Source organism: Anguilla rostrata, chromosome 10 (genome assembly GCF_018555375.3).
Source record: "Anguilla rostrata isolate EN2019 chromosome 10, ASM1855537v3, whole genome shotgun sequence".
In the NCBI taxonomy this organism is placed as follows: Eukaryota; Metazoa; Chordata; class Actinopteri; order Anguilliformes; family Anguillidae; genus Anguilla; species Anguilla rostrata.
The window spans coordinates 35,282,322-35,306,787 of record NC_057942.1 but is presented as its reverse complement, the minus strand read 5'-3'; the positions used below and the strand labels follow the sequence as shown (position 1 = coordinate 35,306,787).

General features: G+C 40.5%; 1 protein-coding gene across 2 annotated transcripts in view; it reads right to left on the bottom strand.

Annotated features, from left to right (window-relative positions):
* Positions 1 to 1,568: 1,568 nt before the first annotated feature.
* The window catches only part of arid3c (AT rich interactive domain 3C (BRIGHT-like)), an 84,221-nt gene continuing 61,323 nt past the window's right edge, over positions 1,569 to 24,466 (bottom strand). For both annotated transcript variants that reach the window (XM_064296713.1, XM_064296714.1), the window contains 5 exons: positions 12,156 to 12,339; positions 11,199 to 11,443; positions 8,472 to 8,771; positions 6,951 to 7,040; positions 1,569 to 6,148 (listed from right to left, as the gene is read on the bottom strand). In XM_064296713.1, the coding sequence (XP_064152783.1) occupies positions 5,973 to 6,148; positions 6,951 to 7,040; positions 8,472 to 8,771; positions 11,199 to 11,443; positions 12,156 to 12,339 (995 nt within the window). In that variant the 3' untranslated portion in view covers positions 1,569 to 5,972. The remainder of the gene's footprint in view (positions 6,149 to 6,950; positions 7,041 to 8,471; positions 8,772 to 11,198; positions 11,444 to 12,155; positions 12,340 to 24,466) is intronic.

Sequence of the window (24,466 nt, the reverse complement as noted above, 5' to 3'; positions counted from 1 at the left end):
GCCGCTCTGTGACGATTATCACGTCAGGCAGGAATAATCAATCCTCCTGAGCGAGCTGGTAAACTGCAAAACTGCGCCACATGTGCGATGTTATAAGCTAAGATCACAGAAGGGAATCAGAGTCAACTCGGTGCAGATGTCAGCACTGATTCGACCAAGCGCTGTCACAGTAGTGCAGCCCAAATGCGAAAGAATGGCAATAATGTGTGGGATAGGAATAATGTCCCTCTCTGCAAAAAAGAAAAAATAGAATAAAAAATTCACAAAACACAGAATGAGGTTCTCCCATTACATTAAATTGTGCTTTAATAAACAAGAGGACACATATCGGCACATTGCAATTTTAAAATGATCAGCTCCAGTAAAACAAGCTCTTACAGACAGGGATGCAAAATCAATCCAAGCTAACTCTGACTTGCTAAATGATGTGGGAGGGGGTGGGGGTCAGAACAATGCAAAAAATTTCACTGACTAGGCCAGCTTACCGCCACCCCTCCCCGCCACAATCCGATTGATGGTTTTCCTTACTTTATAGTGGTGTTATTGATTAGGACCGTGGCTGTCAGTGGTGCATAAAATTAACACTGTGTTATGGGGCATAGATTTCTGTCGGTTGCTGACAAGATAACCCATTATTGGACGGCCACTCCTAATTTGTTTTTGTTTATTCAGAAGTCTAATGTAACACTTCTTGAGCCCAATAATAACTCTATTACCTGCAAATCCCAGCAAGCCCATTGACGGTCGCTAATCTCAGCTGCTCCTAATTACATCAGGTTCTCAGCCCTTAATTAAACAATCTTTACTCCATTTTAGCTGCTTAATGCTGCACATACTGGCGTCATTAGTATAACTGCCTACGTTGCCAAAGGGACTTTGACCTTTGTTCTACAGAGTCCTCAACTTTTTTTGCTTAACACAAATGTATGATTTTCCCTAATTCTGTGCACCTGTGTCTAAATATCCGACCATCTGCTCGTTTATGCAATCTTATTATTTTTTAATATGTGCACTGAGGAGGGATGCAATGTAGTCAACGCCATATGTCAACCATTGAAAACTTGCTTTGTTGCCTCTGCCTGTCAGCTAATGACACGAAAGCAGCATACACAAACTGTGATACTGATCTAATTAAGTTAATATATTTAAGAAAAATCATTAAAAAAACTATTGAATAAAAGAAAAAAATGAGGCAGCAAGCAGTCCAAATTGAACAGTAATATTTAAAGATTGTGTATAATAAAAATTGTGTATAATAAAAATGTGTTTAATTCCTTGTTTGTAAATGTCGTCTTTCTCCCTTTTATCATTTAAATATCACATACTAACATTTTAAACATCTGAATATCCAATTATAATTTTACTGTAGATATAATTTTACTGTAGATTTTACTTTTGACACGTTGGCTTTAGGTCCTTTGCTTTTCAAATAGAATGACCTGAAAATATCAAAATAACTAATATCTAAATATGAATATCTTAGTAACTGCTCAAAACAATGGGTTACACGTGATTCCTCATTTTATTTAAAATATGTCTAGTTTCCTTCTATAAGTAGAATACCCAGACACAATTTAAGCATTTTAATTCATGTTAAGGAAACACTGGCATCATCTCCCTTTACAATACAAAGACTTTGGGGGGGTTACATTATAAATTTGTTTTCTGCTTTACCTTACATGAGAATGATTATCGTTCAGCATTAAGCAACTGTAATTCTTTTGAGAAACACATCATAAGACAACATCATTGTTGAATTAGACACATTGTGTAAGCCACATAGAGAAAATGCAGCACTTGCTCACATTTGTTTCTGAAAGGACAAGAAACATTGTAGTAATAATGCCACTGGACCTTGGTCTCTTGATAAAAGAATGCTGGAATAAGATACGTTTCTTGGAAAAAAGAACAATCCGAGACAGCTAAATCAGAAGTTCATCATTGAATTATTTAGTCACCGATAAGGGCCTGTTTAGAAAAGCAAAACAGATCTTGGAAAATACTTTGCTTATTTTCAGCCATTGCATGTCTATTGGAACGAATAAATGGAACGACATGGAGAATGGGTGTGCAAAATCAAACCGTTAATAGAGAGAACTAGTCACATTTTAAACAGTTGGTGAGGTAAACCTAGCCGGCTAAGGCCACTAGGAAAAGAAAAGCAATGAAACTCTAAATCACCCTTCAGCCATGACTGCACGAACCTTCTCCTTGAGGCAATAAAACTGGGGCTGCGCGTCTAAAAGCGCTCAATTCGACAAACTGAACAAAGTCTCCCTTCACTGTGGGGCTTCAAGGAAATATTGTCTCACTATGTATGGTGGCTTACAGTGCTCTGCTCAGCAATGTCCTGTTTCTGGAACATGTGATATTATGCTTAATATTTTACAGAACTGTACATACAGTACAAAACAATGCTATAAAGATACAGTCGCTACACTTGATATTGACCCTGTGATGCAATATTGTTCAAGCTAAGATTTCATATAAAGCTGACAACCGTGCTGCTTGTCTGTATGGTGCATTTTTGAGGCTGCACTTTGACAGCTACGATGTTCGATGAATGATGAATGGGTAAAAATGATGAGACAGGGTAAATGATAATACAATGGTCGGCATTATGAAGTTTAAAGCAATATTTATTTCTAAATGTGCTACAATTCAAAAGGCAAAAACAAAAATCTCTTTCACCTGTTTTTTTTGTACGTTTTTTTTAAACCCCTGAGCACCATAATCCAGTTTTCCCATAATGCACTGGATTTATCCAAAATGAACAAAAGGGAAATAAAAGAAATATTTAAAGCTTCATACACAGCTAGTTAAAGCCAATATAGGATCTACAATCTACCAGCATAGCAGAGCTAAAATTACTAAACAACGTAAACAACATATTATTTAGACATAAGCGAATATATATATTTTTTCTCCAATGCTATTGTATATTTTGTATTTTCTTAAAGCTTTTGTTGTCGGAAATCTTTTTCAACATTTATTTTTTTACAAAGGTACGTGAAATTTGTTGCTTTTTAAATCTTTGGTTGCAAGGATTACAGTGATATCATGTTTTTGTTTAACAGTCAGCAACAGACTTTTGGCTGTTCTGTTCTTCTCTTTTGTTGTTACCCCTAACATCCAGTAGGTGTAGGAGGGCACAGAACTGACTGTCTGATACGTTAGGAATAGACTGTGCCAGTGCTGAGACACCAAGTGAATACATTTCTGATATGCAAATCGAAAAGCAACTTCTACTCACACCACTGAGTAAAAAAATGTGCATATTCTTCAGGCCCTGCTTTAGCCCCCTTAAGTACTTCTGTCCTTCAGCAAATCTACCTTTACGACAGTCACAGAAAATGTTGGGAGGATGAACATGCTCAATCATGTAAATCATTCTGCGGGTCCAAAGGGAGGGATAGACAGACAATAAAAATATTACATTCTTCAGACAGTCATCAGTTATGCCCAAAATGCTGCCAAACAGCCAATTACTTCTTTGTGTCGAAATGGGAAATTGAACCGGAAAAGTACTTGAATGGCATTTCCCTTCTCTGAAAGCTCTGCAGAAACTAATGCAATATGCTGAGATGTACTGTTCCAACAAGATTTGCTTGCAATTAAATGTCCTGACCTGAAAATTTTTTTTTTTTTTTAAGTAGACACTCAGCAAATCGACAGAAGCAAAGTATGCCACCACCTGCAATACAGAACTGATGCCTGAAAATGAGAAGTTTAAACAGTTTTCACTTTTCATGACAGGACATTTCATAGCAAAACATCTGTGACATATGAATGTGTTTTAACATTGCGTGCTACCCCCTATCACATATCTACAAATCATTAAAACAACTTGAGACAGAATATTGTCCAAATGAAATATAATCCTTCTGGCATTTTCCACACAACAATACACCAGTACGAAACCCAAACAAGAAATGTGAGCAGGCTGCTTCACGTCCTAAATGGTCCACCTACTTTTTTGTTTGTTTTTGCCTCAGTACACCTTGTATTCAGGCAAATAGCATGTGTGGACCTTGAAGCTACAGTTAAAACTGGCAATTAAAGAATGTGGTCATGTTTGTTGGCACAGTCTATAACAAATGAGGTAGATGTACTATCATAAAATATTCCCTTCTTTAGTATAACAATACAAAATATGAAAAAATCCAGTGATCTGTTGAAACAAAAAGATTTTTTTCAAGTGGCATTACAATAAAAATAATAGAATGAAATATGAGGTATACTTTGTATTTATAATCTGTTATGTATATACAGGTAAATTTGTGAGGTATTTGGCTGCATCTGAAAAGGTGTTTTAAAAAGGGGTTTCAAATAAAGCTATGCAGCTGAATTCATGGTTACAGCCCCAGAATTAACATGAAATAAAATAAAAACAAAAATAAATAAAAATCAAAAGTATATGTTGAACAGACTTAAAAAAAACTAAATACAAGAATATCTTCAAACCTTCTTCCCCATTGTCCTCCAAAAAGATTTCTGAGAGAGAGAGAGAGAGAGAGAGAGAGAGAAATCTCCAATATCCTGGACACAAGTGCATTGGTAAAAATGAAAAACTTGATTCTATTCACAACAAAGCCACTACATAATTTTTGATATCCCCACTCAATTTATTCAAAAGATTTATCCAGGTTATTCTGTCCTAACCTGTTTGTTCCTGGATGTAGTACTGAAGTGCTCTTCCCTAGCTTGTCATCGGCACACTGCAGCTGCTACCACTCAAAATGGCAGCGCAATAACGCCATTTAATGGTCTGCCAGACTGTCATCACAGTCTGCGGCCTGTCCGCCATTTTACACTTTCATGCGTGTTTTGCTAACTTCACTGGTGATCACTGGGCGACTGATATGAGTTTGATTCGCCATCTACAGACTTCTATCTGTTCAGAATATAGAGCTGCAGATGTCTGAGAAGAAACATGCAATTTCCCATTACCATAAGGAACAAGTTTTGTAATAGTTCTTTGGCCTCGGCCATTAATGAAGCAACATGGCGAGCTGTTGGGCTGGTTTACCGCGCAGAAGAGGAAGGCTAGGGGGAATAAATAACCACCTGTCTCAGATATCAGTGCGGTCCCGGCTATCGTCATGCCATATTAACCAACGCGTCGATAGAAAAGCCCGTTTTCGGTTAAAAATACTCTCCCTGCAGACAGACACCGAGACGCGTTTCATGCGAAACAGGATAGCGCTTTGACGTTAGCGACCTGTGGGTTCCTTAAAGCAGCTGCTCTTGTTTCTTGTGCATCTACACTGTTAAAAATCTCATAGAAAACCTATTTAATTAATGCTCATACTGAGTGATATTACATAACTCTTTTTAAAAACAATTATTATATTTTCTTTTTCTTTGGTATCAGTTGAGAGTAGACATGGTCCTACTGTTTGACTCTAAGCAAATGGATTTTAGATTTTAAGATTAGTTAAATCATTTGACAAATGTACAGCCGTGCTTACAGTAGTAATACAGCCAGTGAACTATGCATCATAGACCACAGTTTCTGCAGGGGTTGAACACAATTCTCACAATTCTCACAATCTGCAGTTCTCAGATTACAGAGTCCAGAGTCAGTAGTTCTCATGTCTTCTTTACAGTTGTGTATCTCTTCTATGTGGTTGTCTTCACATGGGGTTTATGATGCTCCATCTAGAATGATTTCACTCAAAAGAAATGACTCTTCAGTACATAGTGTGTTTACTCATACGATCAAGATCACTTGTAAAGTTGCTGTTCAGAGTTAGGTAGAATATAATAATTTTCTTTTCTTTTTTTTTTCTGGAAGTATATTCCTTTGTATATAAACACGTGATTCTTTCAGTGGAACTCGGAAACTTAAAAAAGAAAGGGAAAAAAAGAAGCCGTCTTCAAAAACAACAGAGATGTTTTCCTTTATTTCGCGGGCCGCTCGACGCGCTTGTGATTGGAGGAAGGGTTTGCTGGGCGAAGGCGCGGGCCGCTCAGGGCGAGGAGCTGCTGGAGGCTTGCCCGTGGGCCGAGGACGAGGACGAGGAAGAGGAGGAGGAGGACGGCTGGACGTGTGCGGACAGCCCCGGGCTGGTCTTTCCCTGAGAGCTGTGGAGGCTGTTGTTTCCTGGCATCACTGGAATGGCTGGCTTCCGGGCGAACAGCACGCCTGTGGGCAAAGGGAGAGACGGGCATTAGCGGGAACGCTACAAATTGGGCCTACTCACCCCCCTGGTCCTGATAGGACGAAACCTGGGTTCGCTGTGAACTTAGCCTGGCAAATCATTTCTCTATTTGCGTTGTTTGGCGAGCTAATTTTGGCGCTCGCTAAAAAAAAACTAAAAAAAACACTGAGGACATTTTCCACGTAATTGTGAGTTAAAGTTGAAGACATAATGGTGGTCAAATCCACCAGTACTGTAGATGAAAAAAAATGAACATTTGACTGTTGCGCACTTTGACGTCAAAAGCCTTTTTTACATTTCCGATACACTCCCAGCAGCTCACAGAACAATCAGAGACGCGATTAAAGCTAACCTGCGACGGCATCGACTGGGCACGCTCCCGGCCCCGGCTCTTGGGCTGGTGGCATTAGGAGAGGCTCAGGCTCAGGGGCTGAAAGCCACTTGAGTCATGTTTCCTCACTGAAAGTTTCCAATAGGCTTGCGAGGCGACATGAATGGTCTATCTGCGGGTAATTACAGTCTCCGGCACAGAAGCACAGGCGCTGTCTCGGGCTAAAACAAGCGCTCTTTTCCTCCAGCACGTAAGACAATAAGCCCCATCGACCCCAAATCAACAGGCCCAATTTTGAGATATTTAACTTTTTTAACTCTATTGGACTGCCACTTCATTACGATGGATTTTATAGCAAAGACATCAAATTGTGTGGAGGACTAGGCGCAGGGGTGCTGCTATAACTTATTGAATTTCCTGCCTGCAATTACATCAGCAAACGGCCCTCTATTTACCTGTGTAGACAACTCCATTTATTTCTATTGACATGTTGATGCTGCTAATGCCGTTGGTAGACAGGTTCAATGCAGTCTCTTGTCTATCATCTGTCAAAAAGAAGGCAGAGAGGGAGAGAGAGAAAAACTCAATATGAGCATTTAAAAAAAGAACACAAGAAGCCAGAGGAGAACGGCGTGGAATATCGGTGATAACTCATGAGTGACAAGATAAGGAGCGGTTTATTAAAGCGTTTGGAAGGAAAAAGAACTGTCAAAGAAATAACATCCATTTATACTTACTGGTTATCTCTGCATAAAAACTACCTAGAGAAGAGCCATGTCATGACATATAGATCCTAGTGGTAAGATCTCTGATCATAGGTTCTCTTCATTATGTCAGTGTTCTCTTATTCCCTGTAATAAGTTACGTTCATAACAGTGGCTGAATAAGAAATAAAAATAAAAAAACAGATATAAAATTGTACTGTGTACTTAATACAATATATTCTTTCAGTTTTCTACTAACATTTGCTGTTCACGCTCACCAACAACTGAAGACAAAGAAATGGTGTCTGTGATGGAAATAAATGTGAGAGATTTACTCTTTGTGTAATCTGATTTAGTTCCACAAACCGCCAAAGCTTTAACCGGGAGCCTGAGAGAGGTGTGTGGAGAAATAATAGTGTTTGGATGTCATCTTTAAATTACAGTATTTATATCTGCACCCAGGCTAGGCGAGTACGGTACAATCAACCTTCGAAAAATTATAACTCATTTTCTCATCAAATATAAAGTGTAAAGCCAACTATTATGACTAATATAAGGGGAACAGTCGAGCAGAGAAAAATGATATCACACAGAGAGATAAGGCGCTCAGTGTTCCTGGGGAATCTATTATTAAGTAATGTATGACTTATTGCTTGTCCTAATCCGGGTAGAGTGGAGCTGCCACCATCACTGCAGACAGCACTGTTTTAACTCCTGCTCCAGAAATCCTCTATTTCGCCTCTGGTGCCAGAACAACGTTTCTTCATAACATCGGTAAAGCAGCCGTCAAATGACAGCAGACATCAGATTTCTTTATGGATTATGTGTCAGTCGGTAGTTCAATATTTCACTTTCGTTTTTCGCAAAGTATTCTCGAAATGCGGTAGATAAGCGTAAAGCCCATCGTATAATGTGCTGGTACTGTTTTATCGTAAAACCCTGGTACGTCGGCACATCTAAGAATGATTACGTTTTGGGTGGGCTAAAATGTCCAAACTCACCGAGTATTATCCGTCATTCACATATGGATGTCAGTTTCACCTACACATCAGTACCTAATGAAATTTCCCTCTAATTGAGCCCAATCCAATGACAGGAAGTTCGCTTAAATATGTTTGCAATTCAAATTATCTTTAAAACAGGCAGGGCCCTGACCCTTGATGACTGAGCTTGCCCAATTTTGACCTAGCCGATACGCGCGGGCCTTTCGCGACGATAAATCAATGGTCACTTCCTCAACCCCGGAGCCTGAAGCGCGCAGGCCCGCCTCACCTCTGTTGTTGAGCTTGATGTTCATTGGCAGCTGGGTTGCCATGGCGAAGAGGTTCTGCTGAAGCGCGTGCTGCATTATCCTCTGCTGCTCCTCGGCCATCAGCATCATCTTCTTCTCTGGGGGCTCGCCGGACTCCAGCTTCTCGCGCAGCTGCTCCAGGGCCACCGCCTGGGCGGCCGCGGCGGCCTGCGCGGCCACCGCCTGGGCCGCCACCGCCTGCGCCGCCGCCACGTGGTGCCCCGCCAGGGACGTCGGGATGGACATGCGGCTGGTCATGCAGTTGGACAGCATGGAGTCTTCTGCAAGCCACAGGCAAAGGCATTCCTTCACTCACACTCTATTCTTCATTTAACATTCTAGGTGACACGCTGAGGGTTGGGAAAACCCTCATTTGCAATGGTGCCGAGATACAATAACACCAAAAAATAAATAAAATTTTAAGGGACATAAGAGAAGAAAAAATAAGAAAGTAGCAGGCGTCAGTTAAAACGGTTACTATCAAAATTACGTACCCCAGTTATACTAAGGAATCAAGCTTTAATATTTTTTTGAAATTCATTCTAGGTATGAGGGGCACAGTGAAACAGAATATGGCCTGGATTCAATCGACATTCGTCCTTATTCTTGAGTATTACCAAATACAAGTGTGTTGTCTCACCAAACACAGTTAGATGAGTTAATTTCTGAGAATGCTGCAGAAAAAAAATAACACTTAGGATTTATTTCAAAGTAAATATTTGGGACACATTTTGGTTGAATCCCCTCCTATATTCCTATATTCCTGCCAGCAGTAAATTTAACATTAAATATTTTGTTTTCCTACGTGCGTTCTTGGTTTATCAGGTAGAATAAAATTGAAAATGTACTGAGGGACAACTAACAACAACTTAACAATTTAGGACATTTAACATTTAAGTGGCAAAATTTTGAGAGGGAGAACACTGCGATTACTATTTACCAAAGAATCAATGTGCAATGTGCAAACTGCCATCAGCGGTAACTAACCATTGTTTGTTACTTGTTCATATTTTTAAGCACTGCTCGTTTTTTATACTTCACGCTACTTGATTAAATTTTGTTTTTTTTAATGCAGCTGCAGCCTATGGCTCCCCAGGATTGATTTCCTGCCATCATCACAGTTATCGTTAGCGTCATGTGCCCCTCAATAAAAACGGCGCAAAATTTTTTTTTGCACGCGACGGTTCTAAAAGACAGGCCACCGAAAGGAATCTCACGCTCTTTGTGTTGCGTTCCTCTCTCTAATGCCGCGCGGAAATCGGCAGCGATGGTTTGAGGAAGTCTGACAAGATGCTTCCTCTTCGCTGCGACGCCCCGGACTGACCATGTGTTTGGCTTGAGGGACGGACTGACTCTCCCACGCAATGATGTCGAAATCCAGCGGGTTTCAAAATTAAAAATACTTCTCTTTATGTGGGTTTGTCATCGGTTTATGTACATGTGTGACAGGAATGGAAGGTGTTTATCGCACAGTTCCGTAATTCATGAAAAAAAGTGCGCGAAACAATTATGAAAAATGTAGAGTATTTGAAGACCTCTGAGAATTCAATCAAAGTACAACCCAAACAAATGAAAAGTGGGATTTCTGATGGTGATTTTCTGGGCATTGCTGGATCTCATGGATTCTGCCATTTTGTTAGCAATAATTTTAATTGATATACGTAGCTTTGGACGATTTAACTTATTTTTCACCATTATTTTGCTATAACACAAGTCATTGATGTTTCCTTTAGAACAGAATGATCTGATTGAGAGAATTGCATATTTGTTTTCAGAAAAGGAGACATTTTGTGTCTTCATATGCTGTTTATAATATGGAACATACATATATATATCCATTTAAACACATTCTGTACAAACACAGAACTTTGATCATTTGGAAGAAGCGATTAAGTAACATGCCAATCCACTGTCAATAAATAATTAATTACATTACATTACAGGCATTTGGCAGACGCTCTTATCCAGAGCGACGTACAACAAAGTGTATAACCATAACCAGGAACAAGTATGACGAAAGCCCTAGAGAGAAGTACCGGTCCAAGTACAGGGAACAACCGCATAGTTCAACTTGGACCCTGATGGTTAAACGGATTAACACTAACAACGAGAACGGCAACAACGCAATCTATGGAAAAATAAAAATAAATAAAAATACAAGTAGTATTCAGGTGTGAGGATGTTATTTTTTATGGGCTTTTCAGCTTTATTGGACAGGACAGTGTAGAGAGACAGGAAGAATGGGGAACAGAGAGGGAGAGACGTGCGACAAGGGTTGTGCGGTTGGATTCGAACCGCGGACGTCGTGGCTCGTAATGAGCATGTGGACAGTGCTCCACAGGCTATGCCACGAGACACCCCAGGATGTCAATTTCTGCAGGAGCATTCATCTAAAGAGATCCATTTACATTTTTACTGTTGTATTTTACTGCTAAGGGTGTGGCATATTTAACAAATATTTAACAGAAGCCTCCAGGCCTACTTCTCCATATATATCTGCATACATTTCTCTAAACCTCAAATAGGAGGAACTCATTAATCTATGGCTTCCTCCAAAATTCAGTGCTTGTGCTCACAGGTTTTTCTCCTTTTTTAATTGATATAGGCCTAAACCTTTTTTTGGGGGGTCTACAGTGGGCTATAGCTGTTGTGGGTATATCCATTTTTAAACACCGGCACTAGCGTCACGGAGTGCGTAGCGCGCTCACCTTTCTTGATGGCCGCCCCGTGAGCGATGTGGCCGCCGTTGGGGGTGGACATGGCGATGTGGGGCATCTGGATCTTCGGCGAGGACAGGAGGGTGGGCGTCCCCACGGGGGAGTAGTTAAACATGGCCGACCCGTAGCTCTGGCGGCGGCCCTCGCGCCGGTTGCTGTCGATAGCTGCCTGGAGCTCGCCCGGGGAGCTCAGCCCCCGCTTTTCACATTCGTAAGGATAGAGGTACTTCATATACCTGCGCGACGAGAGAGAGAGAGAGAAAGCGGTTAGCCGCCGGCTCTGCTCGGAGATTTACCGCGCGACGGGCTCCTGTCCGGGGCCCTTTCCCGTCGCCCCGGCGCTTCGGCCTGGTCCGTCGCGGGCGGTTCTCGGTACGACGTTGCGCACGCTTTGCGGTCGACCGGCTCCGGGAGGAGGATTCGGCTTCTTCGGGGATGATGTAATCTCCTTAAATGACAGTCCTGAAGAGAGGCTTGTGCAAACAGGTTCTGCTTTCCACCGCGGTCAGGGCTACGCACGCCAACCCGCACCACTGTAATTACGCGCCATATTCCTATGATATTAACAGCAGAATAGACGCCATCTCGCCTGAAAATAATCATTATTTCTATTAAGTGTCTGCAAAAGTGGATAATAGAACTAGCAACATTAGATACGCTTTTGGAACTATTGTAGGGTGCTTTTCAAAGTGCAGACATTTACATCCAGCAAAGGCAATGGCAAGAAGGTAGCAATCTGATCAAATGAACAACTCTCTTTTAAGTACAGTCAGTAGCACGCCTACAGAATGCACTCATTTGGATGAGATGAGATGATTTTTAAGAATTATGTGGGAGCAGGTCATTATTCTGTTCTCTCTCCGGTACGGTGAAATGGAGAGTCTCTCGTTGTCTGGCCTTGGCTGTGAGCTGCTCTTTTCCTCAAAGGTTAGCAGAGAGGATACTCACTGTGTTCGGAGGGTGAAAGCTGCACTTGTGATAGAGGTAGGGAGGTTGAGACCCTTGGTGATCTCGCGCCATATTTTCTTATTGATGACCTCCACTAAGCCACCTTTTTCAGTGACAAGCTTGTAGAGGGTGTAGAGATCCAGGACCTGCTTGGCCATGATAGGAATCCTATTCACTGGAGTCCCTGAAGAAACAAGCACAATATCCACAATCAATGCAATTAACTCCAGTCCATTGACAAGCCTCCCTGCTGGCTATAGGGCCAATTAATCTGAACTAAGTAAAATGTCTAATAGTTCCGCACTTCCGCTTGAGAGAAATATCACTTTTAAAATCCGAAATTCAAAGATACTTTTTATACATGAAAAACATTTATGCCCAGGCAGGGATAAACAATGCAAGCATGTTTGTTTTATTTTTGTGGATATACAACCATGTTTTGGATGCGCTCAATTGCAAATTAAACAGCTCGTACATTTAGCGCCATTCTGAAATGGCAACAGCTGTGAACAGGAGAAATTTTCACAGACAATGCGAGTTATGAAATGTGTCCAGGGTCTCTCTGAATAGACCCCAGGCACGTTTCATAACTCACTTCGTCTGCAAAAATGCCAACAGCTTTTGCCATTTCTGAATGGCACCAAATGCATGCGCTGACTCTTAGCATATCTCTCTGACATTTTGCTTTGCATTACTTGAACACACACAGTAGCACCCAGGCATACATTTTGTAATGTAATGTAATTTTTGTATGTGTCCTTGTATTGTGTTTTTCATTATTCAGTAGCAGAGAATTAAAAATGCAAAAGGTGAGAGCTTTCCAAAATCGTAAACATCTGAGGAAAAATGGTGAAATGGCAAAAGCTCCAGGACCACACTTTTAAAAAAGCACTAACCTGTGGAAAGAGAAACCCAACACCTTAGATGCCCCTGACACACATTCAAATTGTTCTCTGGTTTGGGAATGTCAAGTCTGCACAGTGCGAAAACTACGCAATGACTACAGCAACCTTCAGCAAACTTTTGTCAAATCAAACTACAACCACTACGCCAATAGGAAATCATTGTTGTTGCTAACAGCACAGGGAGATGGAGGCAAAATGAGTTTTTTGGGCCAAACATGAAATAACTCAGGCATTGTCAAATAATAGAATATCATTTAACATTTCTATTGTAATTCAAATTTTCTAATATTGTTGCATGTTGTTACATCAAACAACGACAGTAATTTTTTTTCATTAGACACTGATTTATGCCAGTATGAACAACAATTTTGTCTGGTAGATCTATTCCCTTTCACTTATTCATAAGACAAAATTTCTTTCATAGATTAAAATGTTCTTTCTTTTGAGACATCTCCATCATTGCATTTCACAAGTTTGAACTTAACATTCAAATTAGCCCGTATTTAAAATAATAAGCTTGTCTGAAATTCAAAGAATGCTAAGCATGTTTCTTTTTTGTCCTATACAGTTGCTGTGACATGTTTTTTTCCAATTAACTTTAAAAAATGAAATGGCAATTACCAGCAATTGAAAGTGCAATCTTTTTTTTTGTTTTATGCATTCCTGTTTGGCCCTCAGTTAACAGTTTTAAAATGACTCAGAAATCATTTTCCCCTCACAATTTTATGTGACTCATAATGTCTGAGGGGGTCAGCGCTTTGTTTGCACACAAAAAAAACGTCTGACCCTGAGATAATTAACCTGCATTTTGCTGATAGAGTTGTATTGTGCCCATCGGATTTACCATAATAGCGATCGATAATGACAGAAGTATAGTGCAAACAACAGCAACGGGGACTGTACGGAGAGAGGAGGTGGCAGAAGTACTGTCTGGGGTGGTAAAAGCACATCAATTAAAGCTAGTAATTACGGCTTGGTCTCGCCACTTTGGCGTGTGAACAGAGGGACGCTATTAAAATAAAAGATTTATCCCCACTGTCCTTAAAGACAATGCTGCCGTTATATCTGGGGTAGTAGTGTAGCAACACCTAAGACAATCCATCCAGCCCCAAACTTCTTGTAAACTATAAATATATCCCGGCACACTGTAGGAACTAAATGTTTGAAGGACTTTAAAGGATTGTCTTCATGGCCTTGACTGAAACACTCATAGTTAATGGTATCAGTAAAAAATGCAAATTTAAGCAAGGGGATTTCTAGGTTCCGGATATTTTACTGAAAAACACAGCCTCCCAATTCTGTTCCTTCCCCCTGACTCATTCTTAAAACTTATTCTTTATCCACTATCTGTGACTAAGAGTGCTGCTCGATGTCTTAAATGTAAATGTGTAGGAGAACACACTGTGCTATACATATCCTCTGATGCAGATCCCTGCAGTTATTTGGCTCTAAAGATACGGAGGCAGATATATATCAAACGTGATTTGACACTGTATAACAAGGCACTATTGGCAAATGCAAAAATAACCGAACGTACTGTTCAGGAAACTGGCCCGGAGATAAGAAGAGTGGGATGAACATTGGGAACAATGAAACACTTACATTACATTTGTGTCACTGAATTGTGTGCATTAGAAACCATATCCAGAACAAATAAATAAACAAATAAAATTGAATTAGATGTCAGAAGGTGATGATATTCATGCCATATAAAAAATAAATACATGAAGTAGCCTAATTAATTTCTGCATATGGTTATATACGTACATATGTGTGTCTACAATACTTTCAGAATAAAACATTGCTTTTGGAAGTATGAAATTGTGTTAGGGCTTGAGCACTGTGTCATGGATTAGACACAGAGACCAGGCTGCAGTGCTGCATGAGGTCCTTGAGTTCTTATAACAAATACCCGGAATGTGGATGGAATTCTTCCATTCCCACTTATTACTAAACAAAAAAAAAACCCGATAAAAACTCATCCGCTTGTCTGAAAGGACAAAGAGCAAGCCCCAGAAAAATATTCTCTGAGTAGAGTCACACCGTGGCCTCGACTCCGCCCCAGAGCCAGTCATTTTTTACGAGGATCATGCAAATCCCTCATGTGACAACTATAATGCTTCCTAAAAAAGAAGGAAAAAAAAAGACAAAAGTGCGAATGAAGTCAAATTATGTTCTTTCATAAAAGATGACTAAAGCCCGTGTCACGGCACTAGAGATCGTCGGCATGCTACATCGTGCACGCAAGTGTCGCAAACACACCCCGCTTTTTTTTTTGTTTTTGTTATCTGGACTGGACCGGATGGCCGCTGGGTACCCAATGTCTTGAAAAAGTTCCTCGAATTTCAGGAACGTTCTCAAGACTAGCGACATGAAAGAGGAAATGTGTTGAAATTAGTTTCCTCTTTCTTTTCAGTAGTAGGGCGGGGTTTTGCCAGGTCTAGATGTATGGCATCACTGTCGCCTACATGGAATATTCTGAGCATCATGAGTCATGACAGTTTTATAATATATATATATATATATATATATATATATATATATATATATATATGTGTATGTGTGTGTGTGTGCACGCGTTACAATAACACTATGCATATGCCAGTCTGAGTCCTTGTGTAATTTCTTTTCATAAGCAGTGCCTGATTTTTGTTATGGGCAGCTAACAGCATTTGAATTGTTTAAGTATTCAAGATGAATGTGTTGAGATTAAATTTAATTATATAACCAAGATGGATAGAGTCCCAAAGGGGAACAAAGGAATCTAATGACAAAACTATTAGAGAAAAGTGCGCAATGCCAGGGTCAGAAAAATGAGTTGGTCATATACGCAGCACCCAATTTTCCCACAGTCAATATTACTGTTTGGAAATTTGTCATAAAATTTGGTGTTCTTTCATCTCAAGATATTTATTTCAGGTATATTGCAAAAATGGCCTCAAGTAATTTTAGTAAAGGTAAAATGAGTAATTGTAATGATAAGAAAAAGGCTTTAAAGTGATTGAAAAATTCAGTATCTAGTAGACGGTGCAAAAATCAGATACCCACAATCCAATGCAGACACTCTTACTTTTAGTGGAACAGGAAATGTCAGTAGAATCAAGTTATCCAAAACTCACCTCTGTGGCAGAGATAGATTATTTTAATACACGGTGAGGCGTAATTCAGAATCTGCCACATAAATTCACCGCTGAAGCTACACTTGCAGGTGCGTGTGAAATGCAGTGCGTCGTGAGAACACACCTGGAACAGTTCACACACGCACACCTGAAATATGTCACGCAGACTAGCGAAAAGCCCGCACAAACACACACATTAAAAATGCGAACTCACATATTCATTTGAAAGTGATTCACATACTTTACATTGAAAGGGCCTTGTATACACAAACTTACACTCATACACACAATGTGCACTATCCCTCCTTTCTAATACACTGCCTTGTTATGGAATTGATGGTGAAGGCAATGTAACGTAATGGAAGGCAACTGAGGTTACAACTCAAAGGGTACAGGTTTAACACCCAAGGGGACACTGCTGTGCTCTTGAGCAAAGTACCTAACCTTCAGGAGATTGCTCTGGATAAGAGTGTCGACTAAATACTTAAAAATTAATGAGAAACATGAAAATTGCGCTTCATGTTACATGTATTCTACAGCACAGAATTAATGATGTACACCAGTGCTGCCCAACCCAGTTCCTGGAGATCTACAGTCGTGTAGGTTTTCACTCCAACCCAAACAAAGCACACCTTACTCAACAGCTGGCGATCTCGTTTAGTTGCTAATTAGTAGAATAAGATATGCCGAATTAGAGTTGAAATGAAAACCAACAGGACAGTAGATCTCCAGGTACAGGGTTGGGCAGCCTTTTTGTAAGCCAATATTAATGGCGACTGATTTAAAAGAAAATTGCCTCAGCGTCGGCAATTTGTTTTTTACATAAACTGGAGGGCTCACATTTGTCTCTGGTAGTGATGACCAGGGGAAAGAAGAAGAGTCAGGAGGGGATTGAGCAGCCAATCAACTGCAGCGGATGATTATGTGGTTAGATTGAGAGAGCCACATATGGGAATTTGGCCAGTTAATAGCTCTACTTTTTTAATAAGCGTTATGGCGTCTTTAATGACCACAGAGAGTCAGTTAAATGTGTCACGCAATACATACTAGTCTTCCAGTGAAAAGGGAAGCTTTTCAAGCTGCAAGAAAGAATTTTGAACTGTGTTGTACAACTGGTTTGACACCTCCTGGACAGGGAATCGAGGATTGATATGTAAGATTAAACATTTTAAATTGATATATTTCAAATATTATGAGCATATTAAATACACATAATTGGATCCAAAAATAAAATTAGAAAATGATAATGCTTACACACTTAATTTAGAGATTGGGAGGTATGTGGATGCAGTCTGCATTAGGCCAATGCATAAAAGTCTGCCCTTGCAAGCCTTTGTCTGAGTCTAAACCAGGACGGTTCTTAAAACGAGATTTATGTGCTTTCAATACCAAAGGTGACGGATTTGTCTCTCAGATTCCCTGAAAGAGATACACCCAATAAAAGAGAGGACTGCCTTTAGTCAGCAGAAACGATATGATAGGCCATGGATCATTATGACCGTGAGTGATTGCAGATCAGCGAAAAACACGGTCCGGCCAATTCCACGGCTGATCCGCGCTGGTAAATCACCCGTCCGCCACCCCGGAATTGTTTTAATTGGAGCGGGGGAAAATCGCAGAGCGGGAAAGGAGATCTATGCGAAGTAATCGCCGCCGCGCCGAACCGCGCCTCGCCGCCGCCCGTCGTTTGCGCCTCGATCGGGCAATGGAGCGGACAGGCCCCTCCGTTTACGCTAAATAAACGATGGGCTAAGGACGACGCCTAAAAAGCGTCCGCGTGCTCGGAAATCGCTTAATCTGACCGAAGGGGAGCGGGCCACAGCTCGGGCCGCCTCCTCCTGTTTTTTCCCCCGAAGGAAGGGAAAGGCAGGCTGGGGGAAGCTCGCCCACTTCCCAGACGATGGACATCGAGGAGAAGCGAAGAGACGCGTCTCATCCCAAGGGCGAGGCCCGACTGAAATAGACAGAGAAAAACAAGCCAAAAATACCCAGCGGCCCTCTGCGAAACGGCAGGAGCCCATTCGCGCAATAGGGCTGTAATCTCACGTACGACAGGATGTTTCCACACCAGTTTCATCAATTATTCACACGCCACGGCACCGCAGTCTGCAAAAGTGGGATTCGACTTTATCGTCACAGAAAAATGAAAGAAGCAGGAAGGATAAATTCTATTGAAATGGTAGCGTGGAATTACTGTGTTTCCCCAAACTGAATTTTGCAACTAGATGGGAATTTATTACAGATACATTTCTGCTTAGTAGCCTGTATTTTGGTATTAGTGAATCGGCAAAACGGATGAATATGCACACTGCTTCCTCGCTGAGAAAATGTCAAATGGGGAAGCGTTCTGCTAAAGGGTGCAAGAAAAGAAAGAAGATGATTAGTCAACAATAATGATTACACTGCAGCACTTCGGTTGACCATTAATAAGACGTACGCACTTTAGAAAGTACATTTTGGTGTCAGGTACTCAACATATTAAACCCATCAGTGATGTAACATCAAAGGCCTTGGCGATATTTACTGGGCTAACGATTAAAGACTTATTCAGCCTTTGAAGCTACTCTCAAGCAGTCCTTTTATTCCCAGTGTTTGTATTCCAGGTAATTATGGCAGAACAAAAGTTCAGGTGAAAGTGCTGATGCAGTTCAGGGCGTAATCAATTTATACTCAGAGCCTTGAGGAAACCATGAATCAAACCGGAAATTTAGCTGCACACAATGGATGCGAACACTTTTATTGTCCTGTTTGATATATAAGATCAGAACACTAAAGAAGACCATTACTCCTCTCGCAAAAACAAAGCAAATTCTCTTCGTCGGATTGAACTCACTGTCTTCTCCATCACCACCCCTTGAAAGAGGCCACGATTAATGAATTCACTTTAGTTTTAATCCTCTGAATATGCACTTTTAAATGTACGAGTGCCTTTCCCGAGAATTCCAATGCACACACCGTGACACTGTTTTCCAAGTCTTTTTCAGTTTCAATTAAAGTGAGATTTTCAGTGTTTTATGGTTTGTATGACAAGCATTTCTGAAAACATGCTCAGTGAAATATTCCTATCTTGTACCAGAACTGAGAAGTGTAAATAATATTTGATTTATCAACAGATATATAATATAAATCAAACTGCAATGCGACTCAATGGTTCTATAAATATTAGAGTAACAACACAACAACAACAACAATCTTCAGAGACATACTCAAGGAATGACTATATACAGGATATAGATGTGTAGCATGCATGTTCTGTCAAGGAAAACAAAAACCCCTTTGTGTTTAGAATCACAATGTTTGATGTTCTTCGAACATTACAATGAAACCGCAGCCTTAGACTCCTGTGAACTGTGTCCAACAAAGATATTGCCGCAGGATATGTACAAGAAAACAAAAGAAAAAGCCAATAATCTCCCATATAAAATAAGGAAGCAGTTTAAACCGCAAACTGTATGTGTGGCTCCGCCCCCTTCCAGCCAACCACCAATCAGAAGTAAACACACAAGGCCTTTCTGATTTCCAGCTGCTGACACTGCGAAGTGTGTTGCCCCGCCCCCTTTTTATTTGAAAAGAGACACTACTACCTCGATGCTCAGAGGTCCCGGTGACAAATGATTGCTGCTTGGCAGCTTATGATTAATGATGGCGGAGGACAGAGGGCACCGCCGGGGTCTCTGACCTCTTCACTGGGCCTGGCCTATGGGGACCGGAGGGCTGCGAGGCACAAATTCACTTTCAAGCTGCAGCGCAGCAGGGAACCTCTTCAGCGAATCGATTCTGATATGCGTCTGACAGAAGATAAATCTGGGGAGATTTTAATAAAAACCGGTCAAATTCACGGGAAACAGACATGTAAAACTATCTGGCCTCCTGGGGCCGGCCTGGGAAGTCGTCGCGGAGACGTTTAAACGAAAAAGCCCAATTAAGCGGTGGCCTGGGTGTTATTCTACTGTCTGCTCTGGCCAAAGGTTTCTGTTTCTTCCTCGAGGAAGCGTGAACCTGTTAAAATGAGCAGGCTGGTCCTTATTTCAGTGTGGGAAAGGTACATGGCTACTTTTTTTTGGGTATACCAGATGTATAATTGCATAAGGCACAAGCTGAATTCACGAATCGTATCGCAAACTTACTCTTAGCAACTCGTATTTAAAACTGCAGACATTGTAAAGAAATACTTCATTTTAATTCAAGTCGAGCATCTTGCTGTTTCTTAAACTGATGTGAAATAACTGTGCACAGTGAGGATTTGTAGTCAAGGCGTAGTTCCTTAACATATTTTAATTAAAAGCTAATAAATATGACATAAATGTTTGTTATAGTTAAAATTATTTCATCATATTATACTTATTTAAAGCTGATGAAGAATAGGACTAGTCCATACGTGTGGAAAAGAGAAGGGTGGCATTACTCTGGGAAGGATTGTAGTACACTATTGTAGTGCACTAACGCGTCCTTCAGGCTTGTTAATTGAATCATAATAATGAAAGGTGGAAAAGGTCAGTGAGCGTACCGTATGTGGTGCAGGTAACATTTTCTGTGACCTACTGGAAAACCGCATGAGACTTTTTCCTGAGAGTGGATGCCATAATTAAAATACTTTCTCTCAATGGACTCCCCGCGGCCATATTGGTTAACGTAGTGATTCTTGTCGCAAATATCGCACAGGAACAGACCAAGTTCCACCAACCACCGCTGTGAAAGGCTAGCATTTATTAACAGCCATTAAGGTGAGCAAAATTAATGCGATTTAGTTCATTAGAGCCTTTCTTGCAGGGCTGAAAATGACCTGTGATGCAGACGATCGATGCTGGTGTACAATGGGGGGATCTATACTGTACAACCCTGGTAGTATGCGGCAGATGCGACAATCTTCTGCAATACAACTTGGGTCAAGAAAAGATTTCAGCTACTAGAGTATTTTTCTCTTCGCAGTGAGATTAGCACAAATTTATGACAGACGATTATGGCGAATATAATTATGCTAAATGAACAGATGGGTGGATAACAAATACCTGTAACACAACACACACACTCACGCGTATACACACACACACACACACGCGCACACACACACACACCATTGTGTGGGAGACAGCCTAAAGCAAGTCAAATGCAAAAGACGAAGTCTCAGGGCCCAAGGTAGAGTTTGAAATGGTGGGTTTTCACTGAAAAACAGAGGATTTTAGGGTTTAAGGATGGTCTGCCATTGTTGTTAATAGGCTAATGTAGGATATACAATATACAGTAAATGTATTATATATATATATATATATATATATATATATATATATATATATACATATATAATTTTTTTGTAAATATGAATGCAAGAGCAAGTGTGTGTGTGAGAGAGAGAAAGAGGGAGAGAAAGAGAGTGAGAGTGACAGAAAGCGCTCTCTCCAATACCTTCAACACTTGTGCATTCGTAAAAATGAAAAACTTGATTTTATTCACAACAAAGCCACTACATAATGTTTGATAGAGAGACAAAGGTGCGTTGATGGGTTGAAATGTGTGTGGGGAAGCATTTCTGGATATTCCTACTCTGGCGAGAGAGATTTGTAATTTGTGAACGATACTCATTCTCACATTCTCAGTAACTTTATCCCGATAAAGGTCACATATGGTCAGACATGTCATACAAAAATAGCTCCCTGACATGAAGACACAGACCCCTTCATCCATATGAATAACTGTCAAAAAGTGTATATCTTTTTAATTACCATTTTTAAATTACTGCCAGAGCACTTTAATGCCATCAGGGGGAGTCTTATTGTGTTTAGTCTGTGCTGAATGAAGCCCTAAAAACCAGAGGCTAAAACCTCCGCTACAACTGGCTTTTACCTTTTAACCACATTAAAGTCGAGTAGGCATTACTGTCATTAGCGTAGCACTGGTAAACGTACCTATGGCGACTGAACACTTTTTGGCTTGACAAACAAAAGTTGTAAGCATGGAAACGGTTCTATTTTAATTGGTAGGTATTACATTAGCTTTTTTTTTTTTGGATTAGGTTTCTGGAGATTTTCAAGCAATTAGCTTCCAAATACGAATTCTTCAAACTAATATACTTTCCTAAAAAAGGAAGAAAATGTAGTTCTTTTCTTTCCAGTGGTTGCAGTGATGTAAGCTGTGATCCTGAACATGGTATATGCAAACTAGCTATCAGATGCAAAATTCATCCGCCAATGTTATCTAGTTAACATACAGTAGCTCACACATGTCCATATAAATCAATCTGAAGCGCAAACCCCCTTCCCTTATTAGGGTCTGACAATAGGGCTGAAACATCAATGTTTTTAGTGAAGATGGGCTAAATAAAATCAAAACATTTTAGCTGAGAGCAAGAGTAAAGGCAGTTCATAGTTTAGTCCTTATCACCACCCAACACACATACACACACAAGCACGCATGCACACCTCAAGCCACTAGCCTTACCGTGCAAACATTTCTCTGGGAAATCTTACAGTGTCGCACCACCACTTGGGAAAAGAAAGCTAATGTCTTCAGGTGGGCCGTGACAGAGCCTCTAGTGTGTGCGTGCTCGTGTGTGTGTGTGTGTGTGTGTGTGTGTGTGCGCGCATGTGTGTGTGTGTGTGCGCGCGGGCGGGTGTGTGTGTGTGCGCTTCCTCCCCCAGGCTGCATTGAGCGACAGCTCCTGGCCTCTCGTTATCCCTCTGTCTGGATTATCCGGTTAATGACTGAGGTCCCGCAGGCCAGAGCTGACTACTGTCATTAAGCGGGACTTAGATGTGTCACTCGGATATAAGAGGGAGTGAATATTTCCCTCTGCCTGTTTGCACATCGTCATTTGCATTAGACTCAGGAATTATCGCCAAGCTACCTGTGACCCACGGGAGAACTGCCTACGAGAGCAGAGGAGAAAAGGAAACACTCTAAAACACTGTAATCTGCTTTATCTTTCATGTCAGTCAGTTACCTGAAGTCTTTGCTTTAAACATACACATCAACAGATGGATATGTCAGATATATTCTCTTAAAAAAAAACTATTATAACATCTGAAACTAGATGAAATGATTAAAGTAATGACGTGAAACATGCTTACTCTTATTTCCGTCCCAGAGGTGGTTCTACTGAAAGACCATTTCCATGTTGATTTAAATAATAATAAAAAAGTAATATTATTCACAGTAATTAATTTTTTAAAATGCTTTTTATTTCAATATATTTTCAGTATATTCTGTTTCCAAAAGGGCCCTTGAACTAGAATGCGCAAAAAAGTCACCAACATTAAAATAACACTTAGGTCTTGAAGCTACTTGTGGAATGGTTTGCATGTGATCCGTACATGGTTAATGTTCACATTTTTTAACAATTTAACATTCCATTTATAATGGTGTTCCATCTGGCCTTTTCGGTTAACTCATTTAATCTGTAACGCATGTTCGACGCCGTCGGCTCGCAATAAAACTGCTTACTGAATGCCGAGCATTAATGTTCCGCACTTCCCTGTTAAATAGGACAAGGTAAGAGCTTTTCCCTCCGTTAATTAGCAAAACATTAACCTCTGGCCGGGGTTGATGTGCCATTCAATAGTGTGTTTGTTAATCCAGACACACATTAAGTCCTCTAATTAATGTACTCTGCATAACCTCCCTGTGGCAGAGGGGAGTCAGAGCCACGGACGCATTGTTTTTGAACGCACGTGAGAGAGCAGTCACAAAAGACGAGAAAAAAAAAAACATGCCAATAAAACTGCCATCCGTGAATTTATCCCTCTTGCGACTGTATTGGGCCTATTAAATTCATTTTATTTTTACCCTTTAACCTGTAATATTACATTTCACTGATGTTTTATGCAACTGCCACTTTTCACACCGAGCTAACACATTTCACACTGGCTGCCTGGCAACAGTAACTGTCGTTTTGCTCTGTATATTGTGATACTGGATTTCACTGGGTGAGTTAAAACCTCATACAACTAATAATACTAATTAAGACAAGTGGTTTCTAAATAATCATTTAGGCTGGCCTGGATATGCACAAGAAAAGAATAACAAAACATGCTAGGACTCAGTTATTCCTTGGTCAGAAGATAATTAAGCTACTTCAGAATGTTTTAAAATCAAACATACGCCAAGCAGAAACAATAACGACTGCTTGAAAAAGAAAACAATTATTCTTATTATGTTTCCTGTTTTGGCATATAGTTCACATCTGACTTTTACATTTGCACAGCTAGGTCTATTACATTTGCAGATGTAATGTAGGATAACTATCTTGCATAAGGACACACAACCACAGCCTAGCTGCTTAAACACTACAGCA